Source organism: Lissotriton vulgaris, chromosome 8, assembly GCF_964263255.1.
Source record: "Lissotriton vulgaris chromosome 8, aLisVul1.2, whole genome shotgun sequence".
NCBI classification, from domain to species: Eukaryota; Metazoa; Chordata; class Amphibia; order Caudata; family Salamandridae; genus Lissotriton; species Lissotriton vulgaris.
In genome coordinates, this window is record NC_141696.1 from 1,267,937,842 (window position 1) to 1,267,954,930 (window position 17,089).

The 17,089-nt window shown below is 42.9% G+C and overlaps 1 protein-coding gene across 3 annotated transcripts in view; it reads left to right on the plus strand.

Moving 5' to 3' along the window:
* The window catches only part of SPATA13 (spermatogenesis associated 13), a 132,977-nt gene that overhangs the window by 68,258 nt on the left and 47,630 nt on the right, over positions 1-17,089 (plus strand). For all 3 annotated transcript variants that reach the window (XR_015299351.1, XR_015299352.1, XM_086935189.1), the window contains one exon: positions 33-177. Coding sequence is in view for 1 of the 3 variants with exons in the window: in XM_086935189.1 (XP_086791315.1) it covers positions 33-177 (145 nt within the window). In the remaining 2 variants the exon portion in view is untranslated. The remainder of the gene's footprint in view (positions 1-32; positions 178-17,089) is intronic.

Genomic DNA, 17,089 nt, shown 5'->3' on the forward strand with positions numbered 1-17,089 from the left:
GCTGTATTTCTTGCCACTTTTTGTTCCTGCAGCCAGCAACCCGGCCTCCTGTCCCGGCCCATCAGGTGCCACCATATAAGGCTATTTCTGCCCGATTCCGGCCTGGCGCCTTCTCACAGAGCACACCCATTGGCTTGGACCGAGTTGGGCGCCGACGACAAATGAGAGCTTCCAACAGTAAGTGTAACGGATATGAACACAGTTTCTGAGCATTTTTTCCAAATGCTTTAACTATCAAAATAACTGTACAGTAGGTTTTTAAACTGTATGTGTGATTCGAGGACAATTCACGTTTATGTTCTGAGGCCATCATTCATTTATTCACTTAATTATTTAGACGTTCCATAAGTTGCATACATCACTCTTTGGAAATTCTTAGTGTGCGGATTTAGTGAGGCTTACAGTTTCCAAGCAAGAGGTAGACTATATAAACATTGGATAAGGTGCTGAGATGAGGAAGGATCTAAAGAAAGGGCAGAAAATGGAATCTGACCGCTTAAGTTTGGAGCACAGTATCCAAAGTGCCTTCAACCCTCACAAATGACGTGGCTTAACCCCTCAGTGTCTTTAGTGTGGGAACCTCACGCCATCGCGTTAAAGGCTTGAAAGAATTTGTGGTGGTTTCGTGCTTCCAACATGGCAGCAAAAGCTGGTCCAAATAGTCTGTTTCTTCAATAATGCAGTAGGATTATATCTGTCTGACCAATATATACAGCAAAGACAACTGACCCATTCATGAGTAAAACTCTTTTTGTGCAAGGTCAGATCTTGAAAATCACATATAGCTTTCATCTTGTTAACGGTCACCTGTTGCACTGTATAAATTATACGGTGCATGTCAACTCCTTGCTTCGTTTAACTGTCGACCACCAAAGGTTAATTGTATCGTTACTGTATTGACGAGGTTAGAGTCTGCAGAAGGTTGGGATCCTACAATAATATCAACAGTTTTAAAGGAGGACAACAAAGACAGAATCAATTGCAAGTACTCATGTAATGGCCATTTGTTTTTACCCAACTCAATGGTACTCATGCTGCACAACCAGGATTGAAGAGCTGACTTTGTTATGGGCTTGAATCTGTGAACTGCAGGTCTCTATGCAAATATTACACTTGCTTGCCTCTCTTATCTAGCCAGTGGATTTGCCATATTTGCCTAAACCCTTTAGACTATGACATAACTCACCTCTGCCATTTTCCAAAATAGGATCGAGATTCTAATGTCTATTGGTGTAGTATGTTAAGTAATGATTTAAACATGTATTTGAAATAACCATGTGCAGTTCTAAAAAGAAGAAGCAACTGTAAAATTGACAAAACAAAAAATGTAAAAAATGTAGGTATAGTTGTTTTGATTTTGGAGCACAGATCTAAAGTAGCATTAATTGTGTGCGTAACGAAAGCTAAAGTAAAGAGATTGCACTGAGGTGGATTCTAACCAAAATCAGCCCAGAATGCTTGCTGAGCTAGGTGTGCCATCCTTTGATGCACTTTAATGCATTTACAACATCTACAAAGCATTACAGTTAGCATATCTATAGCAAGCATTGGCAAAGCCAATAGGTCTCACTTATGTCAGAGCTGTTGGCTTTGGTACTGTGTTTTAGCCATTTTGTACACCAGTGTGGCTGCTGTTTAGCATGGCACAAAGTTAGTGGCACGGAGTGGGGTGGGGTAGATTGGAATGGGGTAGAGTGGAGTGGGGTAGATTGGCGTGGAGTGGGGGTAAAGTGTGGTAGAATGGAGTGGGTGGATTGAGGCAGATAGCAGTGGTGTAGATTGGAGTGAGGTAGGGTGGAGTGGGGGAGTTGGGTGGTTAAGCATGGTAGATGTGAGTGCGGTAGATTGGGATAGAGTGGAGTGGGATATATTGGGGTAGATTGGAGTGAAGTAAGGTAGATTTGGGAAGAGTGGAGTGGGGTGGACTAGGGTAGATTGGGTGGATTATAGTAGAGTCGAATGGAGTGGAGTGGGGTAGTTTGGAGTGGGATAGATTGGAGTGGAGTGGTGTAGATTTGGGTGGGTTCACTGGAGTGGCGTAGATTGGAGTTGAGTACATTTGGTTAGAATGGAGTGGGGTAGATTGCAGTGGGGGAATGGGGTAGTTTGAATTGGATTAGATTGGGGTGAATTGTAGTAGATTAGGGTGGCGTGTGGTAGATTGGACTGGAGTGGGGCAGATTGGAGTGTAGTAGAAAGGAGTGGGTTAGATTGGGGTAGAGTGGAGTGGGATGTATTGAGGTAGATTGGAGTGGGGTAGATTGGGGAAGAGTGGAGTGCAGTGGATTAGGGTAGATTGGTGTCGTTGAGGTAGATAGGAGTGGACAAAAGTACATTGGAGTGGAGTAGATTAGGGTGAAGGGGTAGAGTGGAGTGAGATAGATTGGGTGGATTATGGTAGGGTAGATTGGAGTAAAGTGGGGTAGATTGGAGTGGAGTGAGGTAGATTGGAGTGGCTTGGTTAGTGAACAAATCTCAGAATGCCCAATATGTTCCCAAGTAGCAGTATCAGTGACTGGATTTGAGCGAGTTGCAAGCTGAAAGCCTCTAACAGCCAAAGCTACGACCAGGTTCCAGCCTCGACGTTGGTTCAACATCCTGTGATTCTGGGCAAATCACTTAATCTCTCTGTGCCTACCAAAAATGAATGTGTCCTTGTGTAACGTAACTGGTGCTCCTGTAAAGTACTCCAATACCTTCGGGGTGAGTTAGCGCTATATAAAACTGCCAAAAAAATAAGAAAGTTGGTTCTGAATAACACAGCGAAGGTGCAACTTCTCCTAGTGAATATATGTCGTTGTTTAGTATAGTAGCCCTGAGGTACTATTTGGTTTATCAAAGGGGTACAGTTGGGTGTTAGTCAAGTATCATACTAGAAGAAACAGTCATGGTTGTGTTAGAGATTGGTACAATGGTTGAGAGCGGTGCACGCATAGAGGCACTACTAAACAAGCTGTTTCGGTATGTAATAATTTTTCTGACTTCAGATCAGTGAAAAATATAAGTAAAGTCACGGCTTGAGAATGATTGAAAAAGGGCCCCTTTGAAAGCTCGCTTGGTCTTTCTGCGCCAATTTATTTTGCTTTTCGACGAGCAGCTGGCAACCAAATATGTTCTTGTGTACCTAGTGTGGGAGCTCTCCACGGCGAGGCAGTGCCGTTTAAAGAACAAAATGTCCTCTAGTGTTTATCACTTCAAATATTCAGTACTGTGCCTGAAACAGCATGACATTGATGGGCAGCTTTATTGCTGCTAAATTTAAAGCCATCACAGAATTGCGGCTTTGAAGTGTTTAATTCACTAGCCTTCACCACCACCCTCCAACCCCCCACCACCTCACACTCGCTCTCTGCTGTGTGATGGTTTTCCTCTCTCGTCTTTTTCTTCAGTCTCCCGGAAGGACATATTGAAGTGAAATGGCAAAAGTAGTAATTATGTGCAGAATAATGCCAGGGTGGGGCCTGGGAATCGTGTGGGAGAAGGAATTATTGTTCTGTTCACTAGAATATGACACATTCCTGCGTGTATTTGTTTAAAAAAATGATAATTGATATATGGCTAACATACCCTGAGAGCCATGGTTTCCTGTTCCTTGTCCACAGTGCAATAATTTAGATGTTTAAAAGAACAGACCTTCGATAGTGGTATTGTAATTATTTTCATAGAATAAAAATGCAAATAACAATTCCCTTTAATGCATGCGTCTTGACATTCTCACAAGTAACAGCAATGTATCCTATTGAGCTGAAAAGTTGCTTTAATCAGAGTAATAAAACACATAGTCTAAAGAAAGGAGGGAGATGCTGCCAAACTCCGCTTTTTCTATAAAATTGGCAAGATTGATGAAACTGTATGGAAAAATGCGCGGCACAATCATTTGCTACTTCTCTTGTGCATGGTCTGAAAATGTGAAATTCCTTACTTTGCAGTGGTTTGATTGCTACCTTAAAGAATTTTGAGAAGCTGGACATGTGCCCTGCTGTTGATTATTTATTAATTGGCGACCTTGCACCAGGTGATGCTAGGGTGGACTGTGGTCTGCAGGAGACTACCGCTCTCCATCACAAAGTGCAGTACTCAAAATCGTAAGACAGGCCTTAAAGAAGATGGTATTTCACAGTATCGAATACAGAATGAGTACTTTTCTTTGTGTGTTCATCACTCTCATCGAGGGCATTACTCTTCAACACAACCATAACGAGTTCTGATATTGAAGCAGCAATATGGATAAGCAGCAGTACGCTCTTTTTAGATATTGAGTACCCTGCCCTTAAAGAGCCACACTCACAAATCACAATTACTTGAAACATTTCTAATATTTATTTTGACCCCTTTGCAATAGATGTAATTGCAATCTAAAAGGCAGTGTTTGTGTTGATAATGAGTGCAGGCCAAAGGTGGTGGTGCAATCCATTCAAGGGTCAGTATTGAGTTGGTGCAAGTTGATTGCGGATATTGTTGCCTGCAGTGTATGGACGTCTTCTTTTACATAAGGGATGCTTAGTAATTTTTATTCTGTTGTATATCAGGATTTATATCGCATTTTTGATTCTGCTGTGGGCTGCCAAATAACATTTTTTGATGTGTGGGGGAGTGTTGTATTTGTTGTGATTTTATGTAGGAATCAATTTGGTGTTGTGCAGGAGCGGCGGCCAGGTGGGTGCTCTCATCCTGTGGCTCAGCCATTGGCAGTGTGATCGAGGATATGGTTTGAGGGATAGCCATGCAAACTATAGTTCAAATTGCCTGGCTTTTATATTTTAGTCTGCATGTCCCACCTAATGTTTCACAGTTTGTATGATGCTAGTGGGCTGGGGAATAGGGGCAGGTATCCACCTGGATGTTCTGTGTTAGAGGTACTCCAGTTGAGGGCAGGGTAGTGGGGTATATATGCAACTACACAACACTAGGTAGCCAGAGGGGCTTCAGGCTGTTGTGTGCGGGTATACACCAAAAATGAGGAGTAATCCGAGAAGGCCCATTAATGCATATGGCAGCGTGCACCAGGCATACATCCTGTAACTTGAGTAAAATGATTCCCGATGGGCAACAGTGAGATTGGTGACATGAGCAATAACCACGCATCAATTGTAAAGGCAGGGATACTACCTTCTGCTGTTCAATTAAACCTCATGAGCAAGGAAAGACCTCGTGGGGCAATCAAGGTGGGTAACCTGAGCAAAAACTACACAATATTTAGAAGACCCAGATCCCTTCTACTCATGCTAGGCCAAAGGAGGCCACATTTTTGAGCAGGTGGTTTCACCCCAAGCCCCTGACATGTTTCAAAAGGTAGATGAGCACCAGTTGGTGCAGCCCAAGCTAGATCAATAGCCAGAATGACAACCTGCACACGTGAGGGTTAGAGACAAAGTACTTGGTAGGTTGCTGCCTTGGAAGCACAAGGACAAATCAGCAAAACTGTCTGTCCACACCCTTCCATGTGAGCCCAATACCGTATTGTAGATACTAGATTTCCTTGCTCTTTCTGCCCATATGAATTTCCTCTAAGGCAGTGGTCTTTGATGTAGTCAAACAGGTGTCAGTTGCTGTTCTAGACAACTTTTCATTCGGCCACTCTATTGGCCACGAGCAGCAAACGGTGTTTGAGTCTGCCAGACACTGCAGCTCACATCCGCCTGAGGAAAATGGAGCATTTGCCCGCCTTCTTCATCTGCAAATTCAATTCTTGTGTCCATTTAGTTACTTTTTAGGGAATAATCAAGCTACCCCTACTACTTAGAAGCTAGTCCCATGTTTCAAACTTTCCTTCCTGGTTTCTTTTCACATAGTCCCATCCTCCTAACCCTTACTGCTGCAGAGATATCACCCACAACTTGCATTTACCAGCATTAGAAGTTCAAGAAGGTTTTGTCATGGAATAACTTTACTCACTCATAACTTTTACCAGAAAGGCCTCGTTTTCAAGACTGTTAGTTGGTGCACCATGAACTACAGCAAAATAATGGAGCAAGATTTTTCACTAAACTATCCCTGGTTGTGGGCACTCTTCTGTATTGATTCCTGAGTCAGGTGTAGTCAAAAGACTGAACTTGACATGAAAAATAACATTTGAAAGGTCTGTCAATTTGTTTGTCATTCTTCATGTTGGCATCTCTTCTCATTTACAACTGAACAACTCAGCGAGCTAGTAAGATTTGTCAAGATCACGTGGTGTGTCATTGGAGCGCATCCAAGCTTAAAGCACAGTGCTTGAACCACGGCAAAGCATTTCATATTTTGCGATAACTAATCACTATGTACTTTGTGAAATACCATAATGATAGCTTTGAAAAATGCTTTCCTGCATGCTGTACGGCGCTCGCGAATCACTCCACGACAAATCCAGAAGGTATTATTAAGTGGTCAGAAAATTGGTAGGCCGACGTTTGAACTTAAACCCCAGCTTTGCCGCTGGCCCTGCTTGGGACTATCTTGAGTATGGCGCTGCAAACCTTCATGCCTGTTTTTGTATTGTTTTTCTTTGCATGAGGTGACATGCAGCAGTTATGAAAATGAGGGCATGTTGATACTTTCAGAGCTTTGTGTGTGCCCGTTTTTGAAAATTCGCAGACTTGTGAATCTAGAGCCATATGTATTTCTATGCTACCTTTTTCCAATCCCATTTGTATTGAGCTGAATGGCAGGCTACTCAACCAGTCAGACTCCATGTCCTCGGCTCTGGCCAGACATCCTGTGACAGTGACGTAGTTGCGGGCCAGCTTCTGGTCACTAGGACCAATTCATAGCTGTTTTCAGGGAGCACCTTATAGTTGAGGACACAACGATGTAACAAAACCTAAGCGTCCTGTGCAAAGAATGTGGAATTCCCCCTCATACCCATGCAGACTTTCGAGGCTGAAATTTGAGGTAGCTGATGGCCCTCCTCCACCAGGACCCCTTGAGTGGATGGAGATTCTGGGCCCTGTGTTACACCCTTGTTAGGATCTGATATTGTGCATCCAAAATGCTGCATTTTGATGGGTATCTATATAGTCGATAGCTACACAAGAGATTCATAGCTAGTACTTGACACATCTCTCATTGCAGTATCAAGCAATGTCTCTCTATGCCTTCTTGCCACAACAGCTGCCTGTGGTCAAAGGACAATATTGTTTTCCTAGCTCTTAGAATGTGCCTGAAGTGCTGGCGAAGACTGCTTTGGAAGCATTCTCTTTCCTGTAAAGAAGCATAATACATACCTAAAAATGGTTCACAAGTAATTAAAATAAATGAATCCCCAAAAAATCCCATTCCATGTCTTCGTGTTATATATTTAAAATGTTGCTAGTCAGTGTACATTGTGTATTCCTTGGCAATTTGCACTGTTCTTAAAATAGCTACCCGATTGTTCTGTCTTATTTACAGTATAACTTGTTTTTTAAAACATTTTCTTTGACTGTCGTTGTTTAAAAAGACCACAGGAAGCCATGTTTAAAGACAACGATGACATATTTTTAAACGTGGTTTATAGTTTCCTTATACTTAACTCACAAAAATGATTTTGAAGCCAGTAAAGAGAGATGAAACTATGGACAAAATATAGTGGGGAAAAGTAAAAAAGAAAAATGAGATTTCCAAACCGCATTCGGAGATTTTACTGCACAGCTGTTCATTTTAAATTTGAGATATGCCTGGAAATTGCTTTCGGTACCGCTGAAAAACCTACCCCCATACATTTAAATGAAAGATTAAAAAATTTTCTTTATCTGCCTTAACGTTCCAGGATTAACATTAAGAAGGTTTCAAGCTACAGATATCAAAGATAATCTGAGGAAACAGATGTGTAATGTGAATTGTGGACTAAGATAGGGCTATCTCTAATTAACTATTTTTACCACTTTCAAAATATATGATGCCATTAATATCTAAAACTTGCACATTTTTAAGCAGCTTTTTCCATATCTGCAGTAACCACTCAATGTCCATTTACTTCAGGTTGCGCCATGCAAAAAGTTTAAAATTCAACAGCTATTATTCCAGCAACATGTCAACTAGAATTGCCTCAATGTTTAACTTTATATAGAACGTTGTCACTCTTGTTATGTATTACATCTCTGTTGTGAAACCTCAATGGAACAATGACAGGCTGCTGCCGTGTTTAGAAATGCAATACTTCACCAAGTTTTAAGATAACTTAGTTGTGACATTTTCATAGCTTCCTTTCAGTTAAGTGACATTGAACTGCCAAATATGTGGCACTTAAGAGAGGCACTTTCTTGCGAGTAGAACCAAGAAATGAAGTGCATTGAAATAAATCAAAGAAATGTAACCTTTTGAGCAATGAGAAGCTCTAATCATTTATTGAAAGTAATGCAAAACTATTGAAAGCGAAAGTCAATAACCTGCACCCTTTTTCTAAGATAACTATACTGCAAAAAAACAATTGCTGCACCATCATTCATCAGAATTAAGATACACCTTGATGAAGTTTGCAGGGGGGGTGTCTGTGTAGCCATATGCTTAGCTTGGCACGTCAGTTGAGGATCGGCATTATGCAAAAGGCACAGAGCACGTTTTAGAGACCACTGTGTCTGAAAATATAGTGGTATTCTGAAAAACATGCCGCTGGTTGTCAGTACAACAGTGGTGGCTGGTAAAGTTTCAAAGTGGTGAGGCGCCAGATCAACCCATGCATTCGCCGAAGGATTAAAGTGAGCGATCACAATCGTCCCAAAGGGGGAGGGGAGTTATACCTGCACGGTCTACTTAAGTTAAAATAATTCTTGCATTGGTAGGATTTCTCCTTATGTGTGCACTGCGAAGTACACTGGATCCAGTTGAACATTGTGAACCAAGCATTGCATGTAACATAATTATATGAAAAGATGGTTTGTTGCGTAAAATATAATTTTTTATATATTTAAGTCATCCGCCACCAAAGAACCCTGTGACAACGACCTGTACGTAGGGAGAAAGGCTAAGCATAGTTAGAGGTTGAAGTCTTTATAGACAGAGAGGGGATGCCTGCAGGAACATGTGCTACTTTTTTGACAAGACAAGCAGCAAAGGTTAATAATGGCGCAGATTACAATCACTAATTTTAATAAATGGACGTGTAAATTTTACTCAACTCTTGGAATTTAACACATTGCACGGCTTCACATTTGTAAGATAATTATTCTAAAACTGCACACTGTCAAAACTAAAAAAAAAATACTCCAAATACGGAGGTACACTATCAGGTGCTGCAAACACAAAAGAGGCTGTCCACAGTCCTTTAACCATCATACGGTCTGCAGCCAGCAGTTATGATTTAAGCTGGAGAGGGGCAGGGTTTTTCGAAAGATTTTGACACTTTGATTATCCTATTCTTTATTTCGACATCATTCACATCTTTAAACTGAGTTTAATTACTTTGTGTGCTTTTTTAATTGTGTGTTTTATAGGTGTCAGCACATCTCAAAGTAGGGAACAAGATAAAAACATGTCTTATGAGCAGCTCCCATAGTAAATTCCTACTAAAGAGGGAATATCCTAAAATAGATTCCTTTACAAGTTGTATTCTTTTCCTCCCCTTCTTTCTGCAGAGTGGTTTTCTAACAGACACATAAAACAGGTCAACCACACCTAGCCCACAACAAGTAGCATTGAAACATTTTCATGCGCCATCAATCTTTCACAGTAGAAAGAAAGGCCGACGCGGCCTGCAGTTCAATCATAGCCTGTGCTGCGGTGAAATGCAATTTGTTGACCTCTGTTTAAAACAAATGAATAAAACTACCTGCTCTGCCTCTTACTCCTGCCCTCCAGTGAAGGTTACTCTATTGTCTTGACTGGAACAGTGACTGAGTGTTCCATTGTTACCATGATGTATTTGACGTACCTCATAGAATCATAACTCCTAGAATCCCACCACTGGAGCCTTCATGCAGCATTTTATGAGCACTCGGGGAGCTAAACTCTTGCGCAGGCTTCAATGCACCATGTTTGGCCTCTGTCTCTCTGAATGTTCTACGACAGAGGGGAAAATAAATCATCCATGTCCTGCCTTCTAGATGAGTGATTTTAACTAGTGCCCTCTGAATAATGGGAAGTAAGTGGACCTTCTTTTGAAGGGGTGAGGGGGAGAGAGAGAGAGAGACACACAGAGAGACACACAGAGAGACAGACAGAGAGAGAGAGAGAGACGTGTGATGGCTTTTGCACTTTGTGGAGGGAGCGAAAACCTCCAAAGAATGAAAGTGTTGTGCCTGGATGTGAGAAGCTGTGGAACCTTGACTGATCTCTGGTTCTTAGTTCTCGGGGAAGGATTCTGGGGGTGGCATTTTGAGGCGAGCTAGCAGAGGGATGGCTGCGCCGTTCTCACAGGGACACACTGTCTTTCAATAAATGAGTCTTCAACAATCCTACATCTCCGATGTGGTCATTCTCCCCACAAGAATTTGGCGACGATCTGCTGGGCTGATTCTGTGATCGCAAGCAGCCAGAACCCACCTTGTGCATTACAGGACTCGCTTGTCAGCCGGCGGTATCCTCGGCAGTCCACTGTGCCGCTGACACATTTCTCAATGACCTTTTTCGATCACCCGGACACAGCGAACTCAAAAGGAATAGCCGGGGTGAGTACTGCCAAAAAGGCCTATTTGATTATCCGCGTTGGTGTTTACATCACACGCACAACGCGCATCACGTGACGCACAACGCATATCACGTTGGAGGCAATTTTGAGGTACTGTTTGAGATATTTAGGGGTTTGCAGGTTAGCGGCTTTGTGAGTCGAGCAGTTCTCATAGGGCACGATTCTTTGATTGCAGCTATTTCAAGTTAGTGAATGCTAGGGTAATGTGTACCCAGTTTTTTGTGTTTGTAAGAAGTATGACCACATCGCGTAGCACTACTATGCTTGGGGCTGGTTTACTTTTTGGTGAGCCAGCAAGCAGGGGAAGGCCATAGTCCAGGCAGGAGATTACCATAGTATTCGCAGCCAGCTTCAGATCTTGTAAGGAGAGAATGTGCTTAAGCTGCTTGAGTTTTTTGATGACTTAGCCATGGCTTTGCTGTGATTTTTAAGGTTAAAATTAGAGCCGATGGGGAACCCAGGGATTGAGCAGAGGGGGCTAGTTTTGGGGTGATATCAACCAACTGATCTCAGCCAACTTTAATGATTCATGTCACATAAGGTTGGTCAATCGGTCAGAGGGTTTGCTTGTGAGGAGGGGAAATTCGGTCTTTGAGTTTGAGGTGCTTTGTTTTCATCCATTTGCACATTCTCAGAACTGAGGATTTTAACTGGAAATAAATTCAGTAGTCTAGTTTTAGATAGAGTTTAGTGTAAACTGCACACTGATGGAAGGAGACGCTATTTCTAGAGGTCACTGAGGGTTCAACAAAGATATTAGAGAGACTGTGCAAAGATGGAGCCAAGTGGTGCACTGCAAATTTAGGGAGAGATCAGGTAAGTTGTTGCCATGTTATAGATTTGAGAGCATTCTGAAAAAATATAAGTGAAACCACTGTAATAGTTACCCCAGTCGCCCCACCTTTTTTTCAAATTGTCAAGAAGAATTTGATGGTCGACTGTATAGAACTCTGCAGTTAAATCCGGTAGGATGAGGAGGCCGCTCGACCTTTATGTGAAGAGCAGAGGATATCATAAAACACCATGAGGGTTGCCGATTTATTGCTGGAGCTTGCTCTGAAACCAGATTGGAACTTACCTAACCGGCCATTGTCCTGTACATGTTTCATTGTTTGGGAGGATGCACATTTCTCAATAACCTTGTCCAAAAAGGGTACATTGGAGACGAGTAGTTTTTGACAATGGATCGATGGTAGATTTTTTAACTGCAGCTTTACATGTGCAGCTTTAAGGCAGTTGGGCACACAATCATTTTTAGGAGAGCTGTTGTAAGGTTAGGCAAGTGAAGAGACAAACCTGCACATGGTTTTTGGCAACTGCAGGAGCGTTTAGACTACAAAAGCAAGAGGAGCTTTTTTATCAAAGAAGGAAGAGAAATTACTTTCTTCAGAGACAATGGAGAATGAATTCTAATACGAGATACGTTAATGCCAGGATGGTGATGGTGCTGGTGGGAGATAAGTAGAAAGGGACAAGAAAATGTTCATTTCCGTCTAAGATGATCGGGTCTAGGGTTTGGAGAAGATCTTGTTTGAAAATATTAAGGTTTATGAAAACGAAGCATTTGCATTGCACATTGCTTACAGAGTTGAAAAATATCATTAGGTAAGACGATGTCAGTTCAGGGGTTATATGGTCAGAGGATTTGTTCCACCTGAAGTGGAAGTCTCCACGAAGGATGGTGTGGTGTGTGAGAAGGTTTGGTGTGAGGAGAACCTGCGTGCATTCTCAGCAACGTGGTGATTGCAGATGGCAAATATGTTACTGAGAGAGAGGTTGTGCTTGATGTGAAAGAAGCAGAGGCCAGGGTCAGTAGCACATACCTGACGTGGTACTGACCTTCCGTCAAAACATTTGTACAGGGGCCATAACCAACTTGTGCAACTTCATTCTCATGCAGTACCGCCATGGCTGTAATCGGGAGCACTTCACCACTTCTTAAGAGGCATTTTTCTCCTACCTTTTATCCAAAAGTATGTATTTAAAATAAAAAAACTCTTGGAGGTCCCGTTGGATGGATAGTCACTTACTACAAATATAAGATGCCCTGAAACTGTCCATTTGTAGCAGTATACATAGTTTCCAGTTCTTACAACTTTTTGCTCAACATTCCAGTTCCTAAAAGGGTGATGTCCTTGTAAAATATTAAGAGGAAACCATTAGTTTCTGTGCCTTCTCGGCTGTGGTTTGTTTGCATATATTCTCTCTGTTTTCACATTTCAGACACTATTGGTTCATTTCTCAGGTTCGAATTTTTGTTTGTGATATTACACTGCTGGTGTGCCACTTGTTTACAGCAGTGGCTGTCATTTTGACAAGTAATTATACTGCCTGTGTACTTTCTTACTGGTGATCTAACAGTCTTGTTGTACCTCCTAACCGTATACCTATAACTGCAGCAATCCACAGTATTTATGTATTTTTGCTTGGATTATCACTGTTCAAGTAATACTTAGATCAACCACTAAAATTTGTAGGTCAGATGTGAGTTGGGTATTGTGAAGTTGTATTTTTAACTGGCTCACATGTGGAGGGAGGTGCTATTGTCACCAGAAACAACAGAAGAACAAAGTTTTGAGTTTTCCATGTCGCCGGCAAGGTAAGGTGGTAGGGCCAGTGGAATTCTCTTGTCTTTTTTGATGGATAGAAGCTGATGTTGGAAGTTTTATTTTCTTCTTTACTTGTTTTGCACAGGAAGCGAATAGTCACCCATTTTCTAATGTTTTGTAGGCAAGCCTTGAGCTAAGACTATCTTGCCTCTGTTTACTCTGAGGTGCAGTGGCTTGCCTTCTGCCTACTGCCATACTGAGAAGTCTTGTTTGGCAACTGGATTTCCAATAGATTTCATATCTTTATTAAAAGGTATAGAATTTGTATAGACCCTGCAGATCAAATCAGAAAGGTCATTGTTGGTTTGTGAGACACATTTCTTGGTCATTCTCCTTGAATGCCACCGCCCAGGAAAGATATGAGTTGGTTCCTCCTACCCCTGGGTCTTCCATCAGTTCACCACATTGCGGTTCGGGTGTCGAGTCTGCAACATGAGTATTAACATTTCCAGATCTTCGATGAGTGCAGTGTGCCTAGGACCACTTTTGATGTGGACTTTACCGGAAAGGCGGGGACCAGAAGCCAAGCTGTGTTGGTCCAAGAACGCTGGCCTAGGAGGTACCATGTTAATTTGGTTTGCCTAGTCACCTCATTTACCCCGAATGTGAGTGGTGTGGGTCTTTTGTCAACATATTTGACAAATGGCTCACAATCCAGGCTTTGCATTCTGCCTGTACCATTCTGTGACTCCACACAAGCAGTTGCACCTACTTGCTCACAATACGAAAACGAGACTATTCAACTCTAAAAATGGTTTTGGTTTATGGACACAGTGCTGTGTTACTGCTTTTTTAGGTTTCGCCTATTACCATTCGCTTGCGAATGGAATAGGCGAAAATTCAAGGGCTTGATCGACTAGTGAAACCACTGCGGTTTCTTCACAGTGCATGTGAGGTCATGTGACCACAAAAGCGGGCCACGTGACCTCACAAGCATGCGCATCTCCCTAATCCGCCTGCCTCTCCTCGCTTGCATTCACGCCCCCCCCCAACCAGGCTCTCCCGCCCCCATCAGGCTTCCCTCCTAATCCGCCTGCCTCCCCTCGCGCATTCACGCCCCCCCACCAGGCTCTCCCGCCCCCATCCGGCTTCCCTCCTAATCCGCCTGCCTCCCCTCGCTCGCATTCCCGCCCCCATCCGGCTTCCCTCCGCGCACATAAAACATCTCGCGCGATGGCTGTACTTTTTCCGCTTTTGCCTGCCTCTTTCTTCTTTGTCTGCCCCGGCACCCTTTCTTCGTGCTTCTTTCCCCTCTTTATTGCCGACTGTTCATTCTTTTCCCTTTATCCTCCTTCGCTACCACTTTTTTATTCCTTCTTTACGTCGCTACATACCCCATCCCTCTCTCCGTCTTTTTATCTTCCAAGTCTATTTATTGCCCCCTCACGCTCCGCTGTCTCCCTTCCTTATTCTGTCCTGTGTCTCTTCCATTTGCTCTCGCCGTGTGTTGTAATTAGAACGGCCGTGCACCTCCCACCTCCTTTCCTATCACTCTGTCTAACTCATTCTCCCCCGCCTAACACAGGCTCTCTCTCACAGACCACCCACCCCCTGTCTGTGTAATACAGACCTACGGGAATATGTGTGTAACATACATGGTATGTGGTCTCACGCTGCCTCCGTGTCTCACAACCCCCGTGCCTGCGTTACAGTCGTCTGTCTCTCGCCCACCACTCTTCTCTACATTGTTCGTCAGCGTCTTGAAAATCTGTAGCTAAGTCATCTTACATTTAAAGGCGCAGTTAGAAGGAAGGTAAAAAAAAACAATACCTGCTTACCATTACAGTTGTACAAATGTAACAATTCTGACAACACTAGGTGACCCAAAATTGTAAGAGTCGCCTGACCACCTTCATATTACTGTTTTCGTAATAGTGTATTGAATTGATAAACAATTTGCTCATGCGCTTTTTTAAAGAAAGACTGACAATGCCATGAGCGAGCACGGGCACAAATTAAGCTGTGCTCTACCTCAACCCTCCAAAAAAAGGAAAAACACAACCAAAACCTTCGGAAGCTGCCACTAATGCCCCGAGGAGCGTGAAAAACCGACAATGGCCTTCAGAAGGGTTACAGCTCTTCCTAATAACCAAAACTCTATCCAGCATTGGCATTACACACAACAGACCTATAAGTACGTGCACAGCCACCTACCATAACAAGAGACAATAGCAAAGTAAGAAGGTTCAAAAGACAGACTCAAAGATCAGTACTCCGTAGTAACAAGAAGGTGACATGTGGCACTTAACAAATTGGAAGGTGTGGGGCACGCACTCCTCGATGTACCAAAGTTAGTATTCTGTGGTGTGCTGCGGAGATATCACCCCCCGACGAGAAGGTGTGGAAATCACTAAATGGTATTCAACTAGGATATTTATCACATTGGTAACCTCATCTAAATACATTTCTACCATCGAGGATCATACTTAGTTCATTTTATCTTGTTTTCAGGATTCCCCTGATGAAGGATTTAATATCCGAAATGCATTGGGAAATAATGCGCACCCATATTTGTTGATTGGATTTATTCATGACATGAAATTGCATTGATTTGGAGGAACGACACATGTGAAATTAAACATGGAGAATTCAACAATGATTTTGGTTTAATTCTTGTATCTAATCTGGAATGATCGATTGAAGAAACTCATCTGTTTCACTTGAGGTTGTGCGCTGAGAGTTGGCATCTATCCTAGGTGCCACCAACCATTTAGCACTTAACAAATTACCAAAATGTAAAATAAATAAAGATGGAGGCAGTGCCAGCTTGAGAACCTGTATGAGGAGCCATATAGTAGCCAAATGTGTTCTCCCACAACCTCAAATATCTGTCTGCCCCACCCCCCTCTGACCAACACAAACTTACTCACACATACAACAAGCACTGGCGTTGCCAATAGGTTTCGCATTTGGAAAGTTGGAGCTATTGGTTTTGTAAATGACATTTTATATTTATATATTGTTATTGACAATGCCAATAACGATATATAAATATAAAATGTCATTTACAAAAACCAATAGCTCCAACTTTCCAAATGCGAAACCTATTGGCAACGCCAGTGCTTGTTTAGTCATGTATTACAGTCCTCTTTTATGATTCAGTGTCCTGATTAAATGATGCATAGGGTGTAGAACATGAAGCCATAAATGATGTGTTACAATAAAAGCTGGACTATGGCAGCGCACTCTATGCAGGAATCACAGCACACCTATTCAAGAGACTGCAGATGATATATACCGCAACGGTCAGACTCATCCTAGACCTCTTCTAGTGGGTCCACATCACCCCTACCTCAAGAAACCCGACTGGTTCTCCATCCAGAAGAGATGCCAGTTGAAGATGCTGATCTACTTCCTCAGAGCCCCCCACAACGAAGGACCAGCATACATCAACAACCGACTGAACTTCCAGCTTCCCTCCAAACACATGCGCTCCGCCTCCCTCTGCCTCACCCCCTCCCCCGCATCCTAGTCAGCCACAGTGGAGGATGCACCCTCGCCTACCTCGCCGCAAAGGCTTGGAACAACTTCCCACTTCACCTACGGTCCTCATCCTCTCTGCTGGAATCCAGAAAAGGACTCAAGACCTGGCTGTTCGACTAAGCCACTGCAGCAGGACTCAGCGCGTGGATGCTGCCTCGGGTGAATAGCCGTGTTTTATAAATCTAGATTGTTTGATTGAATCTCATGCTGTGCCTAATAAGCCAAACAAAGCGGTACAAAAGGGGGTGGTGATGGAAGGAGCATCTGAACCAATCAAAAACTCACACCCAGTCAACCGATCTGGGGTTAATCCATCACCGTTCTTTAGCCCACTCTGCCACCCCAGTTCAGACATGGCCATATGCAAATCAGTCTGACCCTGTGCCTCATGGGAACAGTCCAGCCCGAAATGCCA